Consider the following 26,078-nt stretch of genomic DNA (forward strand, 5'->3'; position numbering starts at 1 on the left):
GTTTTACAACAGCTGGAGGGCCGCAGGTTGAGAATCCCTGATCCATAGTATCGCTGACTTATCCATAGTATCGCTCCCAAAGAATGAATTAGTGTCAGTGGGTTTCCTGAACATTGTTGTCATTGATGAATCCCCTTGGACCTTCACCATAACATCAAGAAATTCCAAATGTGTAGAACTAATCCTACTAGTAAATCTCATATTTATAGTATTACAAGTGTTTAAATACTCCACAAATTTCTAAAATGGCACTTCGGTACCGGTCCAAATCATAAACATATCATCAATAAATCTTACAAATAGTCTAATATAATGTAAATAGTCCTCTGTAAATATATTTGAGATAGATTTGTTTAAATCCATTCGTAAACTTATGGGGTCATCTATAAAGACCAGCATTTTAGGCGCCTGTCTTAATAACCCTGCGCTGGTGCTTGATGCACCTATGTTATGTAGAGGTGTCGGCCTACATTGTCTGGAGGCAATCACTGACTGCAGCGGTCACATCAGTACATTATGTAAGTACATGGTGCATGCAAAGTGAACCGAGACCTGGGAGGGGAAGATGGAGTCGTGGAGCTGGAGAAGCAGGGCATAAAAAGTGACTATGAGTCATTTTACACTAAATTATGTCATATGCATGTAACAAGTGACCTTGCAACTTATGCTTACAACCTTTTCTTACACAGGGAAACAATAAAGTAATTGCTGATTTTTGCCTGAACCTTAACATATATTTTGTGCATACTTAACATGCATGTAAAATATTAAAAAGTCTTTGAATTGGTTAGAACAAAAATCTGTATCAGACAAGGGAACAGTCTACAAAACAGTTCAGACTATCTCAATACAACCCAAAAGGCCAGCACCAGAGCAAGTTCCTAAATAGAAACTGGACATTATTGGAACATACGTAAAACGGTCCCCTGGAAGATACCTAGATAAGCTAGCTTACGCATTTCAGACAAAGTCCTTGGTCATAGCCATAGCCATATATAAATAGTATAAAGAATCCAAGCTAAGCCTCCTACTCAGGTTAGAAGCATATGTCTGCCAGGAACAGCAGGTTGTCCTATCTTGGAGCACACCTGCCATTTCTCTTTCAGGCCGCAAACTGTCTCATTTCATTCTGGAATAGCATTTCACTTTTAAAACATTAAATGCATGAGTCTTGTAAATCACATATTATCTGCAGAATTCCACACGGACAACATGAGACTCTTACTGTCTTTTGAGTTGAAGCACAGGACTGCACTGCTCTCTAAGCCCCTTGATCACTGGAGAGGTTAGAAGTCACCCTATTTAATTCTGCTAAACCCTAAATAGCAGACTTGTAAATCCACCTAGATGTCAGATTGAAGTTGATAGCCTGTAATCCTCTGACTATTAAATATTCAGAATAAATTGAATTTCCACAGGCCCGGAACAAACCGTTCAACTGAAAAATTGACAGATTAGGCTAAAACTTGTAATTTATGTGGCTCAGCCTTTACACAAATAAGTTACATAAATTGGTATGGAACGTTGACAAATGGCAGTGGACATTAACAAATCTGGAAGCAATGATGTGTGAGCCTACATTATCGAGCTTCATGTGTCTGTATAGAAGTTTTTATGTTTTTACATACATGAAATCCACATATGTGCATTGTACTGTTGGCTAAAACACACCATTTGGGCATTTTATGCTATACAGAATAGGTGCGATTGTGCAATATATACAGTTTCTCACAAAAGTGAGTACACCCTTCACATTTTTGTAAATATTTAATAATCTATGTTCATGGACAACACTGAAGATCTGACACTGATACAATGTAAAGTAGTCAGTGTACAGCTTGTATAAGTGTAAATTTGGTGTGTCCTCAAATAACCCAACACACAGCCATTAGTGTCTAAACCACTGGCAACAAAAGTGAGCACACTCCTAAGTGAAAATGGCCCAAAAATGCACCTGTTCACATTTTGTACCAGGCAATGCAGATCAGCCTCACTGACGTGAATGGAGTTGAGCTGCAATACCACACCAGCTGTGGACAGGTAGGGCAATGTGTTTGTAGGAAAGCAGCTATATTTTTGGAATCATGAACTCTTTTTTTAGTCTGTGTTAAGGGTATATTAGACGGGAAGATAATCGCTAATGACCATTCGTAGTAACGGTTGTTAGTGATCATCTGGCAGTCTAATACTGAAGAGCTCATTCATCGGGCAATTCAGATAGAATCCTAAAAGATCTGGATTTGCCAGCGGCAGATCGTGCTGTGTAATCACAATCTGCCGTCGGCACACCGCTGTCCTGCATGGGGACAAGCAATGGCATAGTGATCGCTCCTCCCCATGCTGCGGAGGACATCGCCACATGTAATAGCTCTGCTAGCTATCTGGCGACTGCCGGGAAAGAACGCTTCCATCCCGACAATCGTCTGCTCAGTTGAGCAGTGAAAAGGGGCCTTGATGAAAAATACTCTACTAACATAAGCAGGATTAAGACTTGATTGTATAATACAACTGATTATACTACATGGAGGAGTTATCTTTCTATATATGTAGATTACTATATCTTATGAAGCACATAGATTAAACATAGTGGCATGTTGCATTCAGTGGTGGCCATATTGAAGCTCCACGTATCGCTATTGCAGTAGAATATGTTTAGAATAACTTTATTGAAACAAATTATTTGAGGTTTCACTAACACAAAATCTTTTGTTGCATACCCAGGAGGAAAAGGATTCATGTTCACCGTTAAAGACATACAGGATGGAGTTGTCTGCTATCACCATGATGACAGTGACACTACCAAGGATTTTGTTGTGTTCAGGATATTTGATGGACGTCACAGCATTCGCCACAAGTTCCCAATTAATATCCTTCCTAAAGATGACAGCCCACCTTTTCTCATCACTAACACAGTCATTGAACTCTTGGAAGGACAGACTGTTCTCATTCAAGGCTCAATGCTATGTGCCTCTGACATGGACTCCAGCGATGATTATATTCGCTTCAATATCACTAAGCAGTCAGTGGCTGGAAGCATCATGAAGAAACCGGGACAGAATGCCTTAGGTATTACTTGAAGTAACATTACTTATTCAACAAATGCCACTTCATTATTAAGGGCTCATGCACACAAACATATTTTCTTTCCATGTCCATTCCGGATTTTTTTGCGGACCGTATGAGTAACCATTCATTTCAATGGGTCCGCAAAAAAACGGAAGTTACTCCGTGTGCATTTCGCTTCCCGTATGTCCGTTCCGCAAAAAAAAATAGAACATGTCCTATTATTGTCCGCATTGCGGACAAGGATAGGACTGTTCTATTAGGGGCCAGCTGTTCCGTTCTGCAAAATACGGAATGCACACGGACGTCATCCGTATTTTGTGCGGATCTGTTTTTTGTGGACCACAAAATACATATGGTAGTGTGCATGAGGCCTTAAAGTGTGATTGTGAAACATATACAGCTTATGTAGTCCCATAGTTGCCAACAATCCTGGGACATTTAAACCCGGTCCCTGGGACTGCCCAGGCTCACTCCCACAACCACCAGAAACTCCCATAAGCTGCCCACTTCGTGGAAAATGTGCAGTCCTGTGCCCTCGCAGTTGCCCCTGCCCCTTCCAGGGCCTGTTGGCAGCCTTGTAGTCCCTGTATACACTGTGATTCACTTGTGAACAAAATAGAGACTTATTCAATGTTTTTCATATGTTGGGAAAGCTTTAAAAATAGTTGTGAAAGCCATATCTTGAAAATGTGCCTGGATAATGGGTTATCATATCAGAAGATGTAGATGTGTATAACTAATGTTAACTTTGCAATGTTAGATATAGGCCTCATGGCAGGGGTGTAATCAAATCTAATATGGGCGCCCCTGCCCCATCCAGTTTCCCAATACATGTGTGCCACTCATTCCCATGCAATGCAGAATACAAAGCGCAACTTCCCAGATTAAAATTGTTTTTCTAATTAAGCGTAAAAAATTGAATTAAAGAAAATTGGAATAAAAAAGAGCACCCTCCACTCACTTTAGCCTATTTTGGAAAAAGTGGAAAAGGTGCTTCATAAATATTGTGCTCATCCTGAACACCATATTTCTCAATGTATTTACACCACACAACTCGCAAAAAATAAATTGCTAAATTTGCTTCTTATCTATTATAAAGCTGGCTGCCTGTAGCTACCACTAGGGGGAGCTCTGTGCATAACAATTATTAAATGCGCTACCATATGGACCACCCTAAAATGCATCATTACATCATTATACTCCCCTAGAAACAATGGAGCAAGAGACTGCACAGATCCTTAAATGATTTTTTACTAATGACCTATCCTCTGGATAGGTCATTTGAGCCCGTCTGCCGCACGCCAAGGCGATCTCTATAAGATGGGTCCTAACACTAAAGCTCACCTGTTGGGTGCCATAACAGCGACCATGAAATCCAGGAAATGCAGGTCCCACATACATGCTGGGCCCCTGTTGATCCATATCTGTGTGGAGCCAAAATCGCCTTCATGGAATCCAGGGACTATAAATACCAGCATGCATGTTGAGCAGACTATATACTCATGCTAATTAAAATCAGCCTGTGAGGCAGAAGAGGCCAAGGGAGTGCATGACCCAGCATATAGGAGTCAGCCACTACTCCTATATATAATACTAGAAACACAAAAGGGGGGGGTCAGCACATCCCAATGCGCAGGTGCACGTCGCAATGTGGCTGCAAATATACATTTAACAAACACATAGTGCAACAGCACTCTACAAACCAAAGGTAGAGTACAAAGGTATATTACATTGTAAATGCTATGCTAATAACTTAGAGATGCTTAGCAAATACATTTTGTACAAAATCATTTGAGCCCGTCTGCCACACGCCAAGGCAATCTCTATAAGACGGGTCCTAACACTAAAGCTCACCTGTTGGGTGCCATAACAGCAAACAGCTATTTTTTGTGGTTGTTGTAGTTATCCATCTTAACCCATGGCTATGTTCTTTGTTTCTATGACAAGCTTATCCTGTTACCACTTTCCTACAAAGAGACTTATTCAATGGCATCATTTACTATCAGCATCTTGGAGGAGAAATTTTTGAAGATTCATTTGAATTTATCCTATGTGATAGTCATACCCCTCCTAACCTGTCTGGTCCTCAGGTATGTCTAGCTAGCCTCTCAACAAATGTGTACACATCCTATGATTGCTTTTACTCCTATGCAAATGCAAACAAGATCTAAATCTATGGTCACCTCAGCTCAACCATCAACCATGAAATGTTATGTTAATATAATTCAGTGTGCAAAACAAGTTACTTTTGTAATTTACTTTTTGTTGCAAAAATGCTCCCGTTCTGAGACATTTCCTTAACTTCATTACAACGGTGTCCCCTGGTGTTTACTCTGCAATGTACATGTCTACCTACTAAGGTCTTCCCTCAATTCCATCCTTCAACTGCCACCAGCCATATCTACTGTTAGAAGCTGTGACAGTTACAGGGAGAGCTGCAGCAGAAAGGACACACCATGCTGAGAAAAGACACCCCCCTGAGGTGTGATAGGGAGAGAGATACAACAGATACAACACATGCCCTGAGAAAGAACACACCCCATGAGTGGCCAGCTTGAAATAAACCTAGTAGTACAATAGGAGCAATGATGTGGAGATCTCTGGACCCATGTGAAGTACAAGGCTGGTTCTAGCTTTGCTAGGCTTCTTCATTAGCGGGGTCTGTACTAACGTTTGCATATGTGTGCTGCCGGAAGTCCACCCCGGCCCCGTTCACTATAATGGGGACAGGTTGGAGATGCGGCCGCAGCACAGCAAACATGCCGAGTGGCGGACGGACAAAAAACGCAGACACACGTGTGTTAGCGTTAGTACGGATCCGGAAGGCTGTTACCCTGCCGGACAATACTAACGCTAATGTGGAAGAAGCCTTAGAAAGAGATTGTCATGTACTATACGATACTATATGATTTTCCATGGAATAACCTCTTAATACATATGGGAAGGCACATGACCGTATGTATTTTGCGGTCCGGAACGGAACAGCTGGCCCCTAATAGAACAGTCCTATCCTTGTCCGTAATGCGGACAATAATAGGACATGTTCTATTATTTTGCGGAACGGACATACGGAAACCATATGCACATGGAGTAATTTAAGGTTTTTTTTGCGGACCTATTGAAATGACTGGTTCCGCATACGGTCTGCCAAAGAAATGGAATGCACACGGAAAGAAAACATGGCAGTGTGCATGAGCCCTAAGAACACACTGAGGGTCCCCCCATACAGGCAAATCACTGCCCACCCATGGTGGCGGGGTGTTACGATACCTGGTAAAGGGAACTTGTCACCAGAGACAACACCTTGTAGGGTTAGCTCCTCTAAATGTAATAATACCTTTTAACTTAGTGATCAGTTGCTTCATTTTGAAGAAAAACTACTTTTAACCCATATGCAAATTAGTAGTTAAGTGCACTGAGGGCAGGTCTTGCTCCACCTGTCTCCTCTAACAGACCCCCTTTCTCCTTCTTAATTGAAAGGGCCAAGTGGGATGACTATGCAGGAACCTGGCCGGTGTTAATCAATGGGATGGAGGGGCTTGCATTGTCAGCAGGAGGAGCAAGAGTGCACAGCGTGGGTGGCTTGTCTCCGCCCTCAGTGCACTTAACTACTTATTTGCATGTAGATTAAAGGTACTTTTTCTCCAGAATGAAACAATGGATCTGTAAGATAAAGGTGTCATTGCATTCAAGCTGATCTAGCCTTACAGACCGGTGTGCCTGGTTTAAAGGGGTTATGCCACGGATTTAAAAGTCTTCTTACTCACCTGGTGGATTTGCTTTGCTTTCTGGGGCAGGTAGAAGTTCACATATGACAATCAAGTACCTGCATCCTCCCGGATGCACTGCAATTAGCTCTTGTTAACCCATTTTTCCCCAGCATAGAAAATAGACCCTTACATATAGCCCTTCTCCATTATCTAGAGATATAGGTATATACTTGTATGAATTTAGAAGTCGAGATGAATGAATGAAAGGTGTCTGGGCTGCTTCATCTGCTTCACTATAACATTACTATGCCTGCACCGAGGGGAAGAGAAAGAAGCAGGGAAGCTACTGAGCATGTTGGTCCACCACTAAATGCAGTACAAGGTGGACCAAAAGAATAAACAGCAGCAGGGGGTGCTATCAGAGATAAACATGTACTGTACGTAAAAAACTGTTACAATATTTGTAAGACTTTTGTCAAAATGAATTGTTGTTTTATATCTTTTTGTCTCTAAAAAGGAAATCAGGGCAGCACAGTCAAAGTTGCCTTGAGTAGTCGTGAGTGGAGTGCCCGCAGTCCAGAGGCAACCGCCAAAAGGGAAAAAGCCGCTGCACATCCATAGTAGTGAAAAAAGCATAACCCATAGCAATGTTTCAGTCCTCTAACTGGGACTGTTCTCAAGCAGAACATTCACTTCTATGGGACGGACGAAGATAGCTGAGCACTGTACTTTGTGTGTCACATTGAAGTGAACGTGCATCACTACTGTATTCACACAGGGACTCTGGCAGCCATTTCTAGTGATCAGTATGGATGTGAGCATTCTGATGAGCAGCGACCATACATCTATGACCTGTCCTGTGAATAGGTGATAAATGTTGTCTATGGGCCAACCCCTTTAAGCTGATCTACATCATGCCAGGCTACCTAGTTTATGCTGCAGAAGACTAAAGATATGGTATAGCAGTCATTGAATGGGTGAATCATCCTAGAGCATTGCTACGGGTATAGCTCAGGGCCACATCATTCTCGAATATCTGTCCTTTCTGTTTCTAGGCTGTGATTATACATATAACACCAGTGGATGATCAGCTACCAAAAGAGGTCCCTGGAACAATTCGTCACCTGATTGTTAACGAAACTGATGTTGTCCATATAACAAAGAAACAACTACATTTTATCGACACAGAATCTCCAGAAAGAGAACTTATTTACACTGTAACTAAGCCTCCATGCCGATCATCATCCTTCTCCAGGTAGTCCTTGTGCTTGCCTTCTAAACTATATATTGTGTACCGCCAACACTTCAGTTTATCTAATATAAAACTGTTTAAAGCCTCAAAACCAGATTGTCCAGATTAGATTCATTCCTTCAGCACCCACAACCTGGCCAGGATTCCTGTACAAGTTAGTGATGTGATAAAGTTGGTTATTTTTATATATAGAAATACAATGTGTATCACTCTGTACTAGATCATCCAGAGATCATGACACTCTGTGCAGTGCTATACTGAAGAGGGTATCAGACTAAAAAGTCATCAAAATCTATTTTACTTTAGATCTGCCCATTCTGTCATAGGTCAGGATTTCTTTTTCTGCATTTTTTTTACAATTTAATTTCTTTAAATGTATTCTTTAATATTATACTTGTCATATAATATATCCTGATGAAGGCACTGGCTCACTGCCAAGATGAGTCGTCCTCAATAAAGCTTTCATCTTGAACTCTGTTACATGCTACTAGTAGCACAGCTCAAGCTCCCCATTTTTTTAAAACTTTTTATTGAATTTGCTCTGGTCAAAAATGGGCACTGTTTATGTAAGACCCGTCCATAAATGGTTGGCCCCTGGTAGGTTTTGGTGCTTTCCTAGGGCGCAGATTACATACTTTGAATTTCTTAGCAAGGGGGAAAAAAATTCCTTCTAAATGTGCTAAAAAAATCTCCTCTTCCTGTAAATTTTTTTTACTGTATTGAAAAGATCGCATCTATGACTAGAACTACCTCTCAGGCTCAATTCATACTGGGCATACATGAGCAGAATAGCATTGTTAACCCATGTTGTCCATTATTAACCCATTATGTTGAAAAATATCAATGGCATCTATTATATTCACACAGGCACAATTTCAGAATTTATTGTGAATTAAGCCTAAACTGCTGCCCCGTGTTCACATAGTACTGATATGCCTAATAGTCGAATAGTGGATGTTGCAAGGTGAAACATAAAGAGGGACACAATACTAAACTAAATTCATTGTTATTGCGCAGTGACCTAGATGCTGGAAAGATTTTTCTTGCAGACAGTATACAGAAATTTGTAAAGGATCATTCTGCTACCACAACAGCAACTTTCAGTCAAGTACGTACCGCTTATGTTTGCTCATAGTGTGCAGAAGTATTATTGTATGAGAGATGTATTGTATGAGCTTCAAAAATAATCAGCCGTCATACCATGATAATCATCTACCTGCCAAGAAGTTAACAGTAGTAGACAGCAAATATGGCTATGAGATTTGATCAGTATGTTTCATCTACTTTTCTATTTTAATGGACTCAAGAAGAAGTGATGCCGTCCTCATATATTGTGTTTTATGTGTACGTTACTGGTTCTGGCTTAAAACTGGGTGTAAAAACACTGATCAAATTTTGAAGTGTAAATGAAGTCTAAGAGCTTTCAGAGCTCATGTAACTGAAGAGATTATGCATTTGTAAAATAATAGGGACGGATTTCCTTATCCTGTCTAAAATATAGAACATCTAAAGATGCACCAAATATATCACAGTGGCTCATGCTGAATGATAAATCTGGGCGTATTGTTCAACAGATGACACCACCTATTGGTTGGCTTACTTTGCATCAAAATTTTAGTGCAGCGTTGGCACACGTCTTAATCTATGTCTTTTCTTCAGCTCACTCCCCAATGTGAATGACCCCCAATTAGACCTCAGATTAGAGCCCCAATATAATTAAGACCCCCCATTCAGACCTCAGATCAGACCCCCAATGTTAATGACCCCCCCCAGACCTCAGATCAGAGCCCCAATATGAATAAGACCCTCCAGCTCATTCAAACCTCAGATCAGACTCCCAATTTGAATGACCCCCAGACATCAGCACCAGATATGAATAATATGAAGGAATCATCCCCCCACCCCCGTTCAGACCTCAGATCAGAACACCATGTTCAGAGCAAATAAAATTTAAAAAATCAACTTGCCTCTCCTGCTCCAGATACCGCTCCTAAAATGCAGCTGTGCTGTTACATGAAGCGCACAGTGTGAGGTCACAGAGCACGCCGACGTCGTCACACTGTGCGCAGTCACAGCAAAGCGAGCAGCCGAGGACCAGAAAGTGGTGAGCACAGAGCCCAGGGAGCGATGCATTCACCGCTTTCCAGTCCTTCTGTACTAATGAGCGCTTCCATAATGGAAGTGCTCATTAGTATTCACCCCATAAGATGCACTGACATTTTCCTCCCACTTTGTGGGGAAAAGTGCATCTTATAGGGTGAAAAATACAATATATATATTTTTACTGGTACAGGGAAGTACACTGCCACTAAATTCATTTTGAAACACTCATTAAACACACTAAGGGCCTATGTGCACTGCAATGCCATTGGCATGGACCCATAGACTGCACCACAGTCCACATGTCTATCCTTCAGGCTAAAACTCTTGCCCACCCATAATTTATGGGAATAAAATGTCTGTTACTTCTTGTTGCTACGTCTGGACAAGAAAAGGAGAATACATAACAAGGTCCAACAGCAACTTTTTGTTACCATTTATCTTTTAATATGCTGTAGGTTGTAAAAATCACTTTAAATGGTAAGAACTTTAATAGATTTTTTTTATTGATTTTTCAACTTAATAAAAAAATTGCAATTATCCGGTATTTTAAACATCTCTGTTTTACAATATTACAAATATAGCACCTTAAAACAGAGACTGCCATGCAAGTAATGAATCTCTTGCTTTTACAGCATGCAGTGAGCCACATGAAGGTTGCATATATGCCTCCCATGGAAGATATCGGTCCTGATATTCTACATGTCAGCCTTACCTTATCAGTCAGTAATCAGCATGGAGGTACCTTGTTTGGTATCTGCTTCAATATCACAATACTTCCGGTAGACAACCAACCGCCACAGGTAAGCTTCAAGATTCGCAGGTAACTATTGTAGTGCAATTAATTACATCTTCAATGTAAAAAAAAAATAAACTTATTGAATAACAGGGCAAAAATCAACCATGCTATGTACTTAGCTGCTCTGCAGTGATTATGTTTTCACTGTATACATATGGTACATTTTATATATGATAGCAGTATAGCCTGACACCTCAGTAGTTAACAATGTTGCCTTACAGTGTTAGGGTCCTGAGTTCAAACCTGAAACATCTTTCTTTAAGGCATTTGTATGGTTTCCTTGTTAGTAAGATTCTGGTTTTCTGCCACTGTTCAAAAACAACTGAGCATAATGTACATGAGATAGGGAAGGCAGATAACCATGTTGGGGATACTGACTGATATGAGTGTCTGGTCTGGTGCTGTGGAATGCTATGCAGAAAAAGAAACAGGAAATAATGGGGCAGAGTTATTAAAGAAGTTGGCTACTTTGTTGCTAAATTACAATAATGCCATACATTAGCTTGTGATGCATTTAGCAGCTGCTAATTGACCTCTGGACACATGAAGGTGCCTCCACCAAGGTGTTCAGGACGTCCAGCATTTCCCTGATGTCCTGTATCTGTGTCTGCACTTGCTTCTTTCAGTGCAGATGCAGTACAAGAACATAAGCACCATCTTGGAAACAATAACAGGGGGTGGCCTATATTTACACCTCTACCCTGGACAATGATAGGGGCCACCTCCATGCAAGCTAAGGTAAGCCCAGGGGCCAATAACAGCTGCTAATTGCATCACTTGCTGGTCACCATTGCAGCCTGCTATTGGCTGCAACCCCCATTGCGGGATGTTTTGATCCAGGCGACGAGGAGATCAAGCCACTGTACAGGGATCCAAAGTAACACGAGTGCCGGGAAGCGGAGTAAATATAATCTATAGGAGCGGCCCAGGGGGGCATTTATAGAATTGGATAACCCCTTTAAGACAATAAATTTGGCATATATCACTCCAATGGATTTTGGAGTAAAGCTGGTATAGGAAATGCAAGACCTAGTAAATGTAACTCGTCATCCATTTTCAGAGTAATTAGTAAATAATGTATATTGTAAAAAAACTTAACAACATGACTTTCCCAGTGATGATTGTATTAAATATAAGAGATACAAATTTGTAATTTTACTTAGAACCTCATTGTAATTGAAACAATGAACAACCAGGTCACCTCTTCTTCGTGTAGGATTGTCCCAATGCACAGATGGCTTGAAGACGTTGCCAGTAATGGAAAATTCTAAAAAAATATCCACTTTATTCTATAACTTGAACAGTTGCAGCAAATATCCAATATGTCAGAATCGCTTAGGAGTTTCGTATACAAAAATCCTTAGTCATAGCTCATTTCTATGTTTTGCCTTCTTTAAATACTTCAAGATTGGGCATATGATCTGGATCCCATTCCAACTAAGGGTCTGTCTGGTCATGTGACCAACCTATTAAAATCGACTATAAAATAAAACAATAAAGGCATAAAAAAGTTAAAAAGACCATACCAATTCTGAAAATGAGAAAAGGAATAAAAGCAATGTATATGATATAATAACCAGCTTACCGTTAGTAAGTTGTGTGTTACCATAGAATTTTTAGAAGCCATTTTTACTAACATGAAAAGCCACAGATCACTGTAGAAAGAGTTTGGTAGCATGGAATTTATTTTTTTTGTATTTTTACTGTATTGAAAAGCCACACATTGTTTTATATTGTACCTTGTGTCTAGGTATTGACATATGATCTGAGAGTGGAGGAAGGCAGCTCCCATCCCTTAACTGTGGAACATGTTCATATCAGTGATAAGGACACAAATCAAGACAAGCTTCGTATCACTTTGCAAGCAGCACCGTTACATGGAACAATTCAACTAGATGGCAGACCAATTAATGAAGGAGAACAATTCCACTACCTGGACTTCAGCATGTTAAAAGTTAGGTTAGGATTTGCAATAATTGTTTTAATAAGAATTAATTTACATGCATAAAAATATGGTTGTAAGCCATGACATTATTAGTCAGTGCCATGTTGTCTATTTAGATTGTGGTCAGGTTCCTAATTGTTCACATTTATATTCTGGTCCATGGTGTGAAGATTACTAATTAATACATGCAGATGAGGTAACTACCTCAATAACTACCATTTATTGTAAAAACAGTGGACCTGTGATCAATCTTAAGGCATGAGAAACTTCTTAAAGGACACCTTTCAGCAGATTTGTACCTGTGAAACAGGCTGACCTGTCACATGTGTGCTTGGAAGCTGAAGGCATCTGTGTTGGTCCATGTTCATATGTGCCCATACGAACATGGGACCAACACAAATGCCAAGTGCACATGCATCAGGTCAGCTAGTTTCATAAGTACTAATCTATTGATAGATGCCCTTTAATAAGAAGTATATTCTCTACTGTTGCTCTCTGGGCAATATTTTTGAAGAATGATCTTAAGTTCATACTTCCCACAGCTCTATTTACAGATAGATTTATAACATGTCCAGTCACCAATATGAAAAGAAATGTCACTTTCATTATCTCACACAAATATTATTTTATATTACTTTTATATTGTATGAAATTAAGAGTACTAAATGTTACTTTAATTGCTCAAGGTACCAGCATGATGGTTCAGAGACCCTAGAAGATGAAATTAAATGTATTGCTACAGATGGTATCAACTCTGCTGAGTTTCTTCTAAAAATACAGGTATGGCACTGTATTAATATAGCTATGATATCTCATCTGTACAATCACAGGTAGATGAGTTAGAACAATCAACACTATCTTACCTGTCCTATACATATTTACACCCTGCAGATTACATGCAAAAAAATGTTATGAGGTCTACACTGTGGACTTTTACGAGGTCCTTACTATGATTATTCTGCCACCGATGTAAGTGAGAGAAGCCTCTCTTATAGGTGTAAGTGGCAATTTCTTGTACAAGCAATGAAAGATAGTAAACTCGCTATAATCATTCCCCTAGTGACACCAGTTGCATGTAGAATTCCAGTGGTGATGCAATGGATATGCCTTTAGGTCATTTATTGAATGAAACCTTGAGAAAATATGATAGAGGGAAAAAGAAAATCCTCTCTTCAGTTCTGTAATGAATCTCTGACAAACAGACAAATAGAAAATGACTTCAGGACACAGGATATGAACTACAAGATGAATGACATATGAAAAACCATAGATAACGTACATAAACCAAATATAACAATGTCGGCAAAGCACACTAAACATAGTGGATAACAGATATAACACTGAATACAAAGATGAATTCTAGTTGAAAGCTGTACCTGGGACAGCACAATAATCATTCATCCCTATACAGTTTTGTTGGTTGCATATTCATGTAGACATATTCATGTTTACAATGTGCTGCTGTCAAAATATTGGAGCTCACATTTACACAGGGCAATTATTGGGAATGAGCTTGTTTGCTCCAAATAACTGGGCCAATAATCTGCCCATGTAAATAGGCCCTTAACAAACAGTTGTGTAAAATTGAACTGGTTTGATAAATTTGTGTATAAGTAAAACAGAAAGAAGATAATGATTACTAAGTAGTGTTTTGGGCCATATACCTCCTCAACCAGAGAGGAGATAGGACACTGTCATATACATTACAGTTGGTCAGTTGGTCCTGCGAGGCTACGGAGCGGACATACAGATGTGGAAAGCACGCGGTGTGCTGTCCGCATTTTTTGCGGACCCATTGAAACAAATGGGCCTGCATCCTATCCGCAAAAAAACCTGAACGGACACGGAAACAAAATATGTTTATGTGCATGAGGCCTTATATATATGCTAAGATTGCAATATTATGAGTTATGGTTTTGCAAATATCAAAATTGAATAAAATGTCTGAAACATTTGTCTTTTTTTAAATCATTGTCATTTTGCAGGTTTTACCAGTAAATGATGAGCCACCAGTTATGAAGGACAACCTCTTACCAACAATATACTGTTCAGAGGGAGATGGAGTGGTCCTTTCAAGCGACTATATCTATGCTGTTGATGCAGATAGCGATGATACGAAACTGATGTTTATGATTGCACGCCAGCCTCGCTGGGGCATTATCCAGAAGAATGGAGTCACCATTGACCGGTTCTCTCAAAGAGATGTTCTTAAAGGAGTTGTGATCTACCAGCATACCAGTATGATCTCAAAATTAAAATAAAAATTCAATATTGTCTAGATTAGGCTTTGGTTTAGGGTGCACTGAAAGTAAGCGCAGTTTTAAATTCAAAATATTACATAAAATAGGCCTAAGACACAATAAACATAGCATACACTTACCTGGACTTGGATTGATCATGCTGCATTCTCTTCTGTTCTTTTCCACTATGTTATGTTCTGCTATGTCCCTGCGTGCTACATATGTAATTACAGCAGACGAAATGCACAATGTAATGAGGGTCAAGCAGATATCTCAATTACATGATGAAAAGATACAATTTTTGTAAATGTTTATAAGATGTATAAGATTTAGATGAAGATATTACTCATGCACATGACATTTCTTAATTCTGGTGCTGCAATGGTAACATCATGATAATCATGGCAATATACAGTACAGACCAAAAGTTTGGACACACCTTCTCATTCAAAGAGTTTTCTTTATTTTCATAACTATGAAAATTGTAGATTCACACTGAAGGCATCAGAACTATGAATTAACACATGTGGAATTATATACATAACAAAAAAGTGTGAAACAACTGAAAAAATGTCATATTCTAGGTTCTTCAAAGTAGCCACCTTTTGCTTTGATTACTGCTTTGCACACTCTTGGCATTCTCTTGATGAGCTTCAAGAGTTAGTCACCTGAATTGGTTTTCACTTCACAGGTGTGCCCTGTCAGGTTTAATAAGTGGGATTTCTTGCCTTATAAATGGGGTTTGGACCATTAGTTGCGTTGTGGAGAAGTCAGGTGGATAGACAGCTGATAGTCCTACTGAATAGACTGTTAGAATTTGTATTATGGCAAGAAAAAATCAGCTAAGTAAAGAAAAACGAGTGGCCATCATAACTTTAAGAAATAAAGAACAGTCAGTCCGAAAAATTGGGAAAACTTTGAAAGTGTCCCCAAGTGCAGTCACAAAAACCATCAAGCGCTACAAAGAAACTGGCTCACATGCGGACCGCCCCAGGAAAGGAAGACCAAGAGTCACCTCTGCTGCGGAGGATAAGTTCATCCAAGTCACCACCCTCAGAAATCGCAGGTTAACAGCAGCTCAGATTAGAGACCAGGTCAATGCCACACAGAGTTCTAGCAGCAGACACATCTCTAGAACAACTGTTAAGAGGAGACTGTGAATCAGGCCTTCATGGTAGAATATCTGCTAGGAAACCACTGCTAAGGACAGGCAACAAGCAGAAGAGACTTGTTTGGGCTAAAGAACACAAGGAATGGACATTAGACCAGTGGAAATCAGTGTTTTGGTCTGATGAGTCCAAATTTGAGATCTTTGGTTCCAACCACCGTGTCTTTGTGTGACGCAGAAAAGGTGAACGGATGGACTCTACATGCCTGGTTCCCACCGTGAAGCATGGAGGAGGAGGTGTGATGGTGTGGGGGCGCTTTGCTGGTGACACTGTTGGGGATTTATTCAAAATTGAAGGCATACTGAACCAGCATGGCTACCACAGCATCTTGCAGCGGCATGCTATTCCATCCGGTTTGTGTTTAGTTGGACCATCATTTATTTTTCAACAGGACAATGACCCCAAACACACCTCCAGGCGGTGTAAGGGCTATTTGACCATGAAGGAGAGTGATGGGGTGCTGTGCCAGATGACCAGTCACCAGACCTGAACCCAATCGAGATGGTTTGGGGTGAGCTGGACCGCAGAGTGAAGGCAAAAGGGCCAACAAGTGCTAAGCATCTCTGGGAACTCCTTCAAGACTATTGGAAGACCATTTCAGGTGACTACCTCTTAAAGCTCATCAAGAGAATGCCAAGAGGGTGCTAAGCAGTAATTAAAGCAAAAGGTGGCTACTTTGAAGAACCTAGAATATGACATATTTTCAGTTGTTTCACACTTTTTTGTTATGTATATAATTCCACATGTGTTAATTCATAGTTTTGATGCCTTCAGTGTGAATCTACAATTTTCATAGTCATGAAAATAAAGAAAACTCTTTGAATGAGAAGGTGTGTCCAAACTTTTGGTCTGTACTGTACATCTATGCATAAACAAACTTGCAATATACTGATCTTATCTCAACATGGCTAATGTTTCATCCTTTAGGTGGAGAAATTGGATTGCAACCTTGCTATGACATTATAACCCTTGTTATCTCGGATGCTGAATTGGATGCTGATGTGAACAACTGCTGCTCTAATGGACCTCTTAACCCGCTAGTGCCCAATCATGACTCTTTTCCAGTGTATGACCTAAATATCACAGTTTATCCTGTGGATAACCAATCACCATCAATCACAATAGGTCAGTGAGCTTCAGTATACGTTCAGTAACAGGGGTTTCATATTGCTAGAATACAAAGAAATCCACCCTACAGTGCTGAGAACTGGTATTCATCATTCATCTGGTACCATGAGAGTGCACCGATTAGACTTCCTAATGACACATTTCAGTAAGTTCCTATGGTTTTTATGAGACTTTCTTTTTAATAGAGGATTGAGTGTAGGGTTGAGGGACATAAGGACAAGAGGATACACTTCCACATTTAGTGCATATTCAATTTCCATGAAGGTAACCCTCACTGAATTGTGAAATTGTTAAGGTAAATATGATAATGGGTTCATATATACAGATATTGTATGTGTATAACTTTCATCTAACCTCTGAACACTGTCTTGAGCTTATTACTAGTTGAATGAAAATTTCCATTACATTGTATATAGGTTTGGGAGTTACATGCCCTATGCAATTAAATAAAAAAGCATGATTAAATTGGTCTTAATCGATGCATATCAAAGTATAAATCGGTATCCTTTTGTGAGAGTTTCCAGGAAGCAAAAAATAAAAGCAATGCTTTTACAAACTAACATTGGAACAGTTACTAATATGCATCAAAGCTACTCCCATGTGCCACTGTAGACCACTCTTACATGTTCCCTGAATTTCTGTAGTTTCTTCTGCTTTTGTGATGTATTGACAAAGCCATATATCACCAAGAGTGGTCTTTCCCTCTCATTCATGTCAATACTTAATCAAATCATGTAACCACAAAGGGCTATCACTCCCCCATATCCAGGTCATTTCTGAAATTTTTTTAAATTAAAGCCTGGAATAGATTCACAAATAGGAGACAACTCAGCCCTTTGGTAGTTGTTCACATGAGGGTTAACTCAAATTAGATAATGGGTAAATGTTTCAACTTTGTGTCCAGTTTACTGCCTGAGAAAGGGAAACATTTTAAAACAATTTGATTGAAATTACTTATTAAAACTCTGTAAATTTGTGGCTCACCCACATATAAAATATGAGATCAGACTAGGGAGGGAACACTGGGATCTAGAGGTAAGAGCAAATATAATCCCCTATCCCAGTATAAACGTATATGTTAATGAGAGCTCCCAGTATAAACATATATGTTAATGAGAGCTCCCAGTATAAATGTATATGTTAATGAGAGCTCCCAGTATGCTGTTAGTGTACTTCAACTGTTTCATTGTAGCATATTCTAGGTTGAGCAGTAGGCGTACTATATGAAATAGGCAGGACTCTTCTTAACTCCTAATAGAAGGCAACCCAAGGATCTTGTATTTGTGGTATATATTTTGAATGCGCTAACACTGTCCAACTGACAGCTAGCACTGCGCTGACCAATGCTCCAGTTTCCATTTGAAATACTGCTGAGACAGTGTATTAATGAAAGGTTGGAACCTATAATATTGGGATAAGCTCCCTCAATAGTTTCAAGCAATGGTTGCAAATGTGTGAAATATTGTTGCCCAATACAATATTTTTATCCTTCCTGCTCAACTAGTCATTCTCTAACTACCAAGGTCTTTGCTCTAATGCTATGGTAAGTGCTGGCATCTCATGTGCAGCACTATGGGATATCCCAATACAGAGTTTTGATTAGTGGGGTTGTGAGTGCTGAGACTCTGCCAATCACTAGAATGAAGAATGCTTGCATAGCTCTCTCTCCTCACTGCAGGAGAAGTTGTTATAGAGAGTCAATAGAAAGTCTATGGTTCTGTCTTGATTTTGTCCTCTACAGTTTGTTTTAGTGAATCAAAACTTTTGATATGTCTCTATGAGTAGCAGTAACTCTTTAAATCTATAAGTGGTTATTCCATTGGGAATCAAATACATGCAGAGAATCCATGACAAGAGGAAGAAGTGTCTTGACATGCTAGTGCAACATTTACAATATCAGAACTAGTTTCTCCCAACATCCCAGCAGTCTAGACCTTATGACATGGAAGGAGTAAGAGTAGGGGTGGGAAATTATTTAAAAAATTCTATTCCAAAATATCTATTCCATACTTTTGATGGTGTCTCCTGGTGTTCTTTTGATTCTCCATCACAGTCCCACCTAGTGTGTCCAGAGCTCGTGGTCACACATGCTCATTAGTTTAGTCCCATTGCCAAAAACTTCTTGCACATAGGTCTTGGAGTGATGACTGCTATTGTGAAGGCCATCCAATGTTATGGAACAATTTCAGAAAATTTTTCCTCAATGTGAAATTGCAAAGACTTTGAATATCCCATCATGTACAGTACATAATATAATCAAAATATTCAGAGATTCTGGAGAAATGCATGTGTGCAAGGCAGAAGGCCAGTGGTCAATATTGGATGCTTGTGATCTACAGGCCCTCAGGCTGCACTGCATTAAAAACATGCATGGTTCTATACTGGAAATCACTGCAGGGGGTCAGAAATCCAAAAATCATTGTCTATGAACACAGTTTGCTGTGGAATACACAACTGCAAGTTAAAGCTGTATCATGCAAAGAAGAAGCCACATGTCAATATGATCCAGAAACGCTGCTGTCCTTTTTGAGCCAAAGCTCTTTTAAAATAGACTAAGGAAAATTGTTCTTTGATCAGATGAGTCAAAGTTCTGCCCGATACCCCTGATCAAGCCAGTTATCTGGTGAAACATATCCGGGGGCAGGTTCTAATTATTTTAGAGGACAGCACTATGAAGTATATATGTAGTGTCAGTGATGATAACTGACTAAACAGCAGTAACAGTAGGGTTGTTTTAGGGTACGTGCACTACCCCAGGAGCCCTATACTGCAGTACAGTATTAAATACTAAAGTGCTTGCTAATTTTAATTAAACTACAGTTCCTTGCACTGTATAAAATTCACATTATTTATATGTTTCATTTAGAAAGATTTAAAAAAAAGTTATGTTTTATTAGTGTCTGAGTCAAGTAAGGGTAAATGTAAATGTTGTAATAGCATCATATTCTAATGATACAGTAATATATACCCATCCTCAGACAGGGTCTTTTGATTCTGTTATTAATTATTTAAAATTCAAAATTCTTTTTGGAGACCATGGACACCGTGTGCTGCAGACTTGAGAGGAGAGGGACCATCCAGCTTGTGGACAGTTCAAAATCCTACATCTCTGATTGAATGGGGTTGCATTAGTGCCTACGGTACAGCTCACACTTCCAGGAAGGCACTGTTATATACTTAACAGTATATAGAAGTTTTAGAACAACATATTCTCCCATCCAGACAATGTCTCTTTTAGAGAATTTCTTGAATATTTGCATATTTCAGCAAGACAATGTCAAACCATATACTGCATCCATCACAACAACAAAGCTTTGCAGAATAAGAGTCTGCTCCCAAAATTGGTCTTCTCACTTCCCAGACATTTATAGACTGCTGTTAAAAGAACGGGGGAGGCTACACAATGGCAGACATGGCCCTGTCTCAACTTTTTTTAGATACATTGCTGCCATCAAGTTTTAAAGGAGTTATTTTTTCATGAAATTGTAAAAATGTTTCACTTTCAACATTTGATATATGTTCTATGATCTATTGTGAATAAAATATGGATCTATGAGATTTGCAATTCACAAGAACTGAAAACCTATGCCCAAATATGTTTCAAGAAAAGTTGTTTAACTTCAGTCATTGTTTGCAATAATTTCATTTATATTCCTTCGTAGATGACATATTTACTGTGGATGAAGGCAAATCATGTACAATTACTCTAAGTCACTTACATGCCAGTGACCCTGACACGGACAACAATTATTTGAAATTTGTACTGGTTTCTCCTCCTCGATATGGCTACATTGAAAATATTCTCCCATCTCCAGGTTTTGAGAAAAGTAACATGGGAATAAGTATTGGTGAGTAATTATGGAACATTTAATTGAATTATAAATCATACAGCAGGACAGGGAACCTTCTGATTCATACTGCTGAATTATATTCCCCATGATACATCTAGCCCCAACAGCCAGAGTACAAGGAGGCTGCCCATCCCTGCTCTTGGCTGATAAGGAGCATTCACTAAACAAATAAAAGTCCATCTTTAATATGCATAGTCTCTTCTTAAATGATCACCATGATTTTACATATTTTATTGTTCCCAGAATAGACTTTACACAGCATGTGGCATTATTTAAGAAAGCTACAATGGAATTTTGTTATCTTTCCAGAAATGCTGTCACCTTCTTTAATCATGGCACATTATGCAAAATATCTGTCAAAACTGAAATGTTGGAAGCTAGATTTTAATTTTTTGTAGCTCTGATGGCAAAAGTATGTATACAGAGCAGATGGTATTAAAAAGCAAGGACAGACATAGCCTGCAGTCTAGCTTATAGACCTTAAGGTGTAGAGAAGATAACTGGCTTGCCTGTGGTCATACATGGCCATACCCTATCTCTATTGCATTTCTAACAGTTGTAGCGCAATATGAACTCAACAGAATAAGAATTTTCTGTAAAAATTGGTAATTATAGCTCAAGAATCCCATCATGTTGCAATACGTTACGATTTTTTATTTTTTTTCACACCCAGATTCATTTACATTGAAGGACATCATATCACAAAATATAAACTATGTCCAGTCGAGACATCACCGGATTGAACCAACTGCAGATCAGTTTACTTTATATGTCACTGATGGGAAACATCACTCTCTGGAGAAGCCATTTTACATCATAATCAACCCAACAAATGATGAAGTTCCAGAATTTATGGCCAGAAATATCACAGTAAGGAGTTTTGGCAGTTGTTATCTCATAGAAATTTTTTCATGTGTCAGATGTTATCCGAAAAATACTGTCTATTATGTTGCCTAACAGCATATTGGAGCAATTAGTATTTTTGGATTACATAAAAAAGATTATTCATTTTGGCTGGTTGACGACAAAAGGCGGATACTGTTTGTTCTCTTCCCCCATGTTGTCTGTTTTTTTGAACTATGCTTGGAAAGTATGGAACACAACCAAAAAAATAATCATGTGTTTTTGCTTGTCTTTACAACACTTACTTCACTTGGTAGAAGAATTTAATGACACACAAGTTAAAGAATGATCTTTAACTAATACAAAAAAAACATAAAATGCAACCCACATGTTACTGTATACATGTGAAATGTGAATATTATCTTACTTATTATCATCAGTCATATTGTTGCTGACAAAACTTACCATTTAAGAAGGATAAGTCCATGAAAAGTCTATGCCTATAGCCATTTCATTAAAGGGATTGTCTCATGAAGAAAACCCAGGTCCATATGCCCTATGGAATTCATAGAGGGGGGCCCCAGTCAGGATCCCCCTATATAAACCAGAATGGAGAGTCACTCTGTACGAGAGGACTGGAGAACTCTTTGTATTACAAGGGCAGCAATTCATTTGAATGGGCACCATGTAATACTACTGCCCCAGCAAACCCGAGCTGATTTTGCCATGTTAAGTCACAGTAAATAAAACAGTTTGCCTACTGCTGCAGCACTTTTTTTAAATTGGTTTTCTTTATTGAGAAAAAACAATTAAGCCTTTTGTGTTTAAGAGTCCACCACTCATTTACTTGGTCAAAATTTAAATATTATCTACCAAATTTATACTTGCTTGATAATCCTACTTGTCTTAAATAATACAACTATAAACATGCATATTAAAGCTTACAAAACTGCTGAGATGCTTAGACATGTCAGAAGTTTTGATTGGTGGGGCTTAGGTCCCAAGGCCCACCTCAATCTCTAGAATGCCTTCGCCATAAATGTGCCATAGAAGTGCCTTCACTTTTTTTTTTACATTTTATTATGTTGTGACCTTGTGCTAAAATAAAAAAATAATAATAATTATGTTTTCCCTATTAATATGCACCCAATACCCCAAATTTATTAAAAAAGGAAAAACGAAAATTTAGCATTTTAAGACCTATTGCTATGAAACTTGAAATTTAGCTCTGGGGGCCTCCCATTTTTATGGATCATCTTTGAGATGTTTCTACACCTTAACTAGAGTCCACCTGTGGTAAATTCAGTTGATTGGACATGATATAGAAAGACACACCACTGTGTACTTGAGGTACCACTGCTGACAATGCCTATCAGAGCAAAAACCAAGCCATGAGGAGAAAATAAGTCCCTGTAGAGATAACAGACAGGATTGTGTGGAGGCACAGATCTGGAAAAGGGTACAAAAAAATTCTGCCCCACTGAAAGCTACCAAGAGCATAGTGGCCTCCATAACTCTTAAAAAGAAAAAGTTTGGAACAACCAGAACTCTTCCTTGAGCTGGGCCCCCCACCAAACTATGTGGGGATGTTTTTCAGAGGATTGGACAGGGAGACGGGTCCAAGTTTAGGGAAAGCTGAATGGAGCAAAGTACAGAAATAATCTTAATGGAAGCCTGATCCATAATACTTTGGACCTCAGACGAAGGTTCTTGGCGGTAACAGTTATTTTTTTAACCTAATCACAAATTCTCTATTGAATTGTCTCAGGTTTGGCCAACCCAGGATATTACCATTGACATTTTCAAGTTTTTCTTATGTAGCTTTTGCTTTATATGTGAGGCCTGGACAATAGTGAGTAATTTTTCTTCTAGATTTTTGTTTATATTGCTGGATAGAATTTACCTTCACAAGCCTTACAGAGCCTGCTGTAGAGTAGAGAAAAATACAAGCTTCTCTAGTCTACAGCCAGAATTATGTGTTTTGGGTGATTTAACTGTGACTTGGAAATGTATTTGTATTCATCTCCTGACTGGTACATTTTAATGACCTTGTCATGTAGTCATTTGGATTGCTCTTTTGCCTTTAGGGTAAGAACAGATGGTACACACATGATTTTGCAGTTAAACTTCAAAATCGTGTAGCCCTGGACCACTACATGTGGGCAGGGTTTTGCTTGCATTTGGCAGCCAGGCTGTCTATTCTAACCCTTTGTCTTCCATTTTACTAATTATTTGGTCTCTTAGGCTTGGTTACCATGGGATGGCTGCAATGCAGTGGCAACAACTCACCCGCCTTATCTCCGTTAACACCCACATTCATGCAACTATTGGCTGCCATAGAAAGGTGGAGTTGCGGCCATAGCGTCATGACCTCCCAGTGGAAACCCGGTCTTAAGCAGCTGCTTACAGTTATAATTTACTGTAGGTGTATCATAGTAATGGAAGGGAATGGTTAGATTCTGTTGTTTTGTTTTCTCTTTGACATTAGAACCTCTTACTATAGCTCAATGTGAAAAACCTTACTAAATTCAGTGTTGTTTAATATCAATGCATACATGCAAATAAGTTGAACTCTTATGAATGTATTCCATTTCTATGCAGATCTAATAACTAAACACCTAATCCCACCCATACCCCTTAATGCCCCCACAGTAAAATGCCCAAGATTGTGCCTTCTCACAGTAATATACCCAGTTATGTGGCCATCATAGTAATATGCCCAGATATATGCCCCCTCACAGTAATATGCCCAGATATGTGCACCCTCACAGTAATATGCCCAGCTGTGCCCCCTGACAGTAATATGCCCAGCTGTGCCCCCTGACAGTAATATGCCCAGTTGTGCCTCCCTCACAGTAATAAGCCCAGTTATGCCCCCTTTACAGTAATATGCCCAGTTATGCCTCCTCACAGTAATATGCCCAAATATATACCCCCTCACAGTAATATGCCCAGGATTGTGACCCCATCACAGGCAGTAAAAAAAAAAAAACTCCACATACTCACCTCATTCCCCAGCAGCATCAGCAGGATACACGAGGCTGCTGACCGGCCCCACAGACCAGCAGTGTGGAGTTATGGCAGGGAGAAGGAATGATGGAGCAGGGAGCGGACGGACGGCACTCTGCTTCATCAGTACAGGCAACTGTCTTTGCTTTCTATGGAAGCAGGGACAGCTGCCAGAGAGCGGGACATACATCTTCTGTACCTGGACCGCGGGACAGCCACTGAAATCCGGGACTGTCCCGCCGGATCTGGGACGGTTGGGACGTATGTATATGTTGTATATGTTCTGCTGCTCAGCACACTACTATTCATCTGTTTGATACCTGGGCAGTTAACTGAAAGCCAGGTCACATGATACTTTTGAGGGTCACATGATGGCTCACATGACTGATGCCATGTTTAGTCCTATCTAGCTCCCCTACAGATGCATTTTTAGGACTAAAATGGACTGTACCATTTTTTAAGGGAGAGGCAAACGTACGGATATAATAAAGGTCTGCGAGCAAAATTTTAAATAGAGCAAAATTGTTCGACATCCTATTTTCTAAATAATTGTAATAATTAAAACTAGAATACCTCTTTAAATGAGCTGGGCTCTGAAGGTCCCACCTGGAGTCTATCCCTTCCTGCTTTTTCCCCACTCATTTTTTTTTGGCAAGGGTGGTGAAGAATAGCAAAAATTCTAAAACTTTGGCGCAAAATGAAAGGCACAAAAATGTGTGGCTTGACTATGCCACAGAAACTGGTGTAGAAGAATGATATATTCCCCTTGTTGAGTTGCCTGCCCTGTATGGTAAAGGAATCACTAAGTCTTTTAATCTAATCCTGTTAATGTGCAGAATGTCTTAAAGCAGACAGAATATTCTGATTTCTAATGGTAGGGAAAAAAGCTAGCAGATCCCTGGAGCCACTGGAGGAGGAGCAGGCCTCGCCATAAAGTCAGTGTGCCAGGCTGAAATCTAGCTCATA

At 39.4% G+C, this 26,078-nt stretch overlaps 1 protein-coding gene across 1 annotated transcript in view; it reads left to right on the plus strand.

The window, feature by feature from the left end:
- FREM1 (FRAS1 related extracellular matrix 1) overlaps positions 1-26,078 on the plus strand; it is a 197,898-nt gene that overhangs the window by 87,077 nt on the left and 84,743 nt on the right. The window contains exons 9-19 of the mRNA XM_044272263.1: positions 2,722-3,066; positions 5,014-5,156; positions 7,832-8,031; positions 9,046-9,136; positions 10,764-10,931; positions 12,678-12,886; positions 13,559-13,652; positions 14,858-15,110; positions 17,209-17,406; positions 21,072-21,257; positions 21,934-22,130. Coding sequence (XP_044128198.1) covers positions 2,722-3,066; positions 5,014-5,156; positions 7,832-8,031; positions 9,046-9,136; positions 10,764-10,931; positions 12,678-12,886; positions 13,559-13,652; positions 14,858-15,110; positions 17,209-17,406; positions 21,072-21,257; positions 21,934-22,130 — 2,084 coding nt within the window. The remainder of the gene's footprint in view (positions 1-2,721; positions 3,067-5,013; positions 5,157-7,831; positions 8,032-9,045; positions 9,137-10,763; positions 10,932-12,677; positions 12,887-13,558; positions 13,653-14,857; positions 15,111-17,208; positions 17,407-21,071; positions 21,258-21,933; positions 22,131-26,078) is intronic.

The sequence above is a fragment of the Bufo gargarizans genome, chromosome 1 (genome assembly GCF_014858855.1).
Source record: "Bufo gargarizans isolate SCDJY-AF-19 chromosome 1, ASM1485885v1, whole genome shotgun sequence".
In the NCBI taxonomy this organism is placed as follows: Eukaryota; Metazoa; Chordata; class Amphibia; order Anura; family Bufonidae; genus Bufo; species Bufo gargarizans.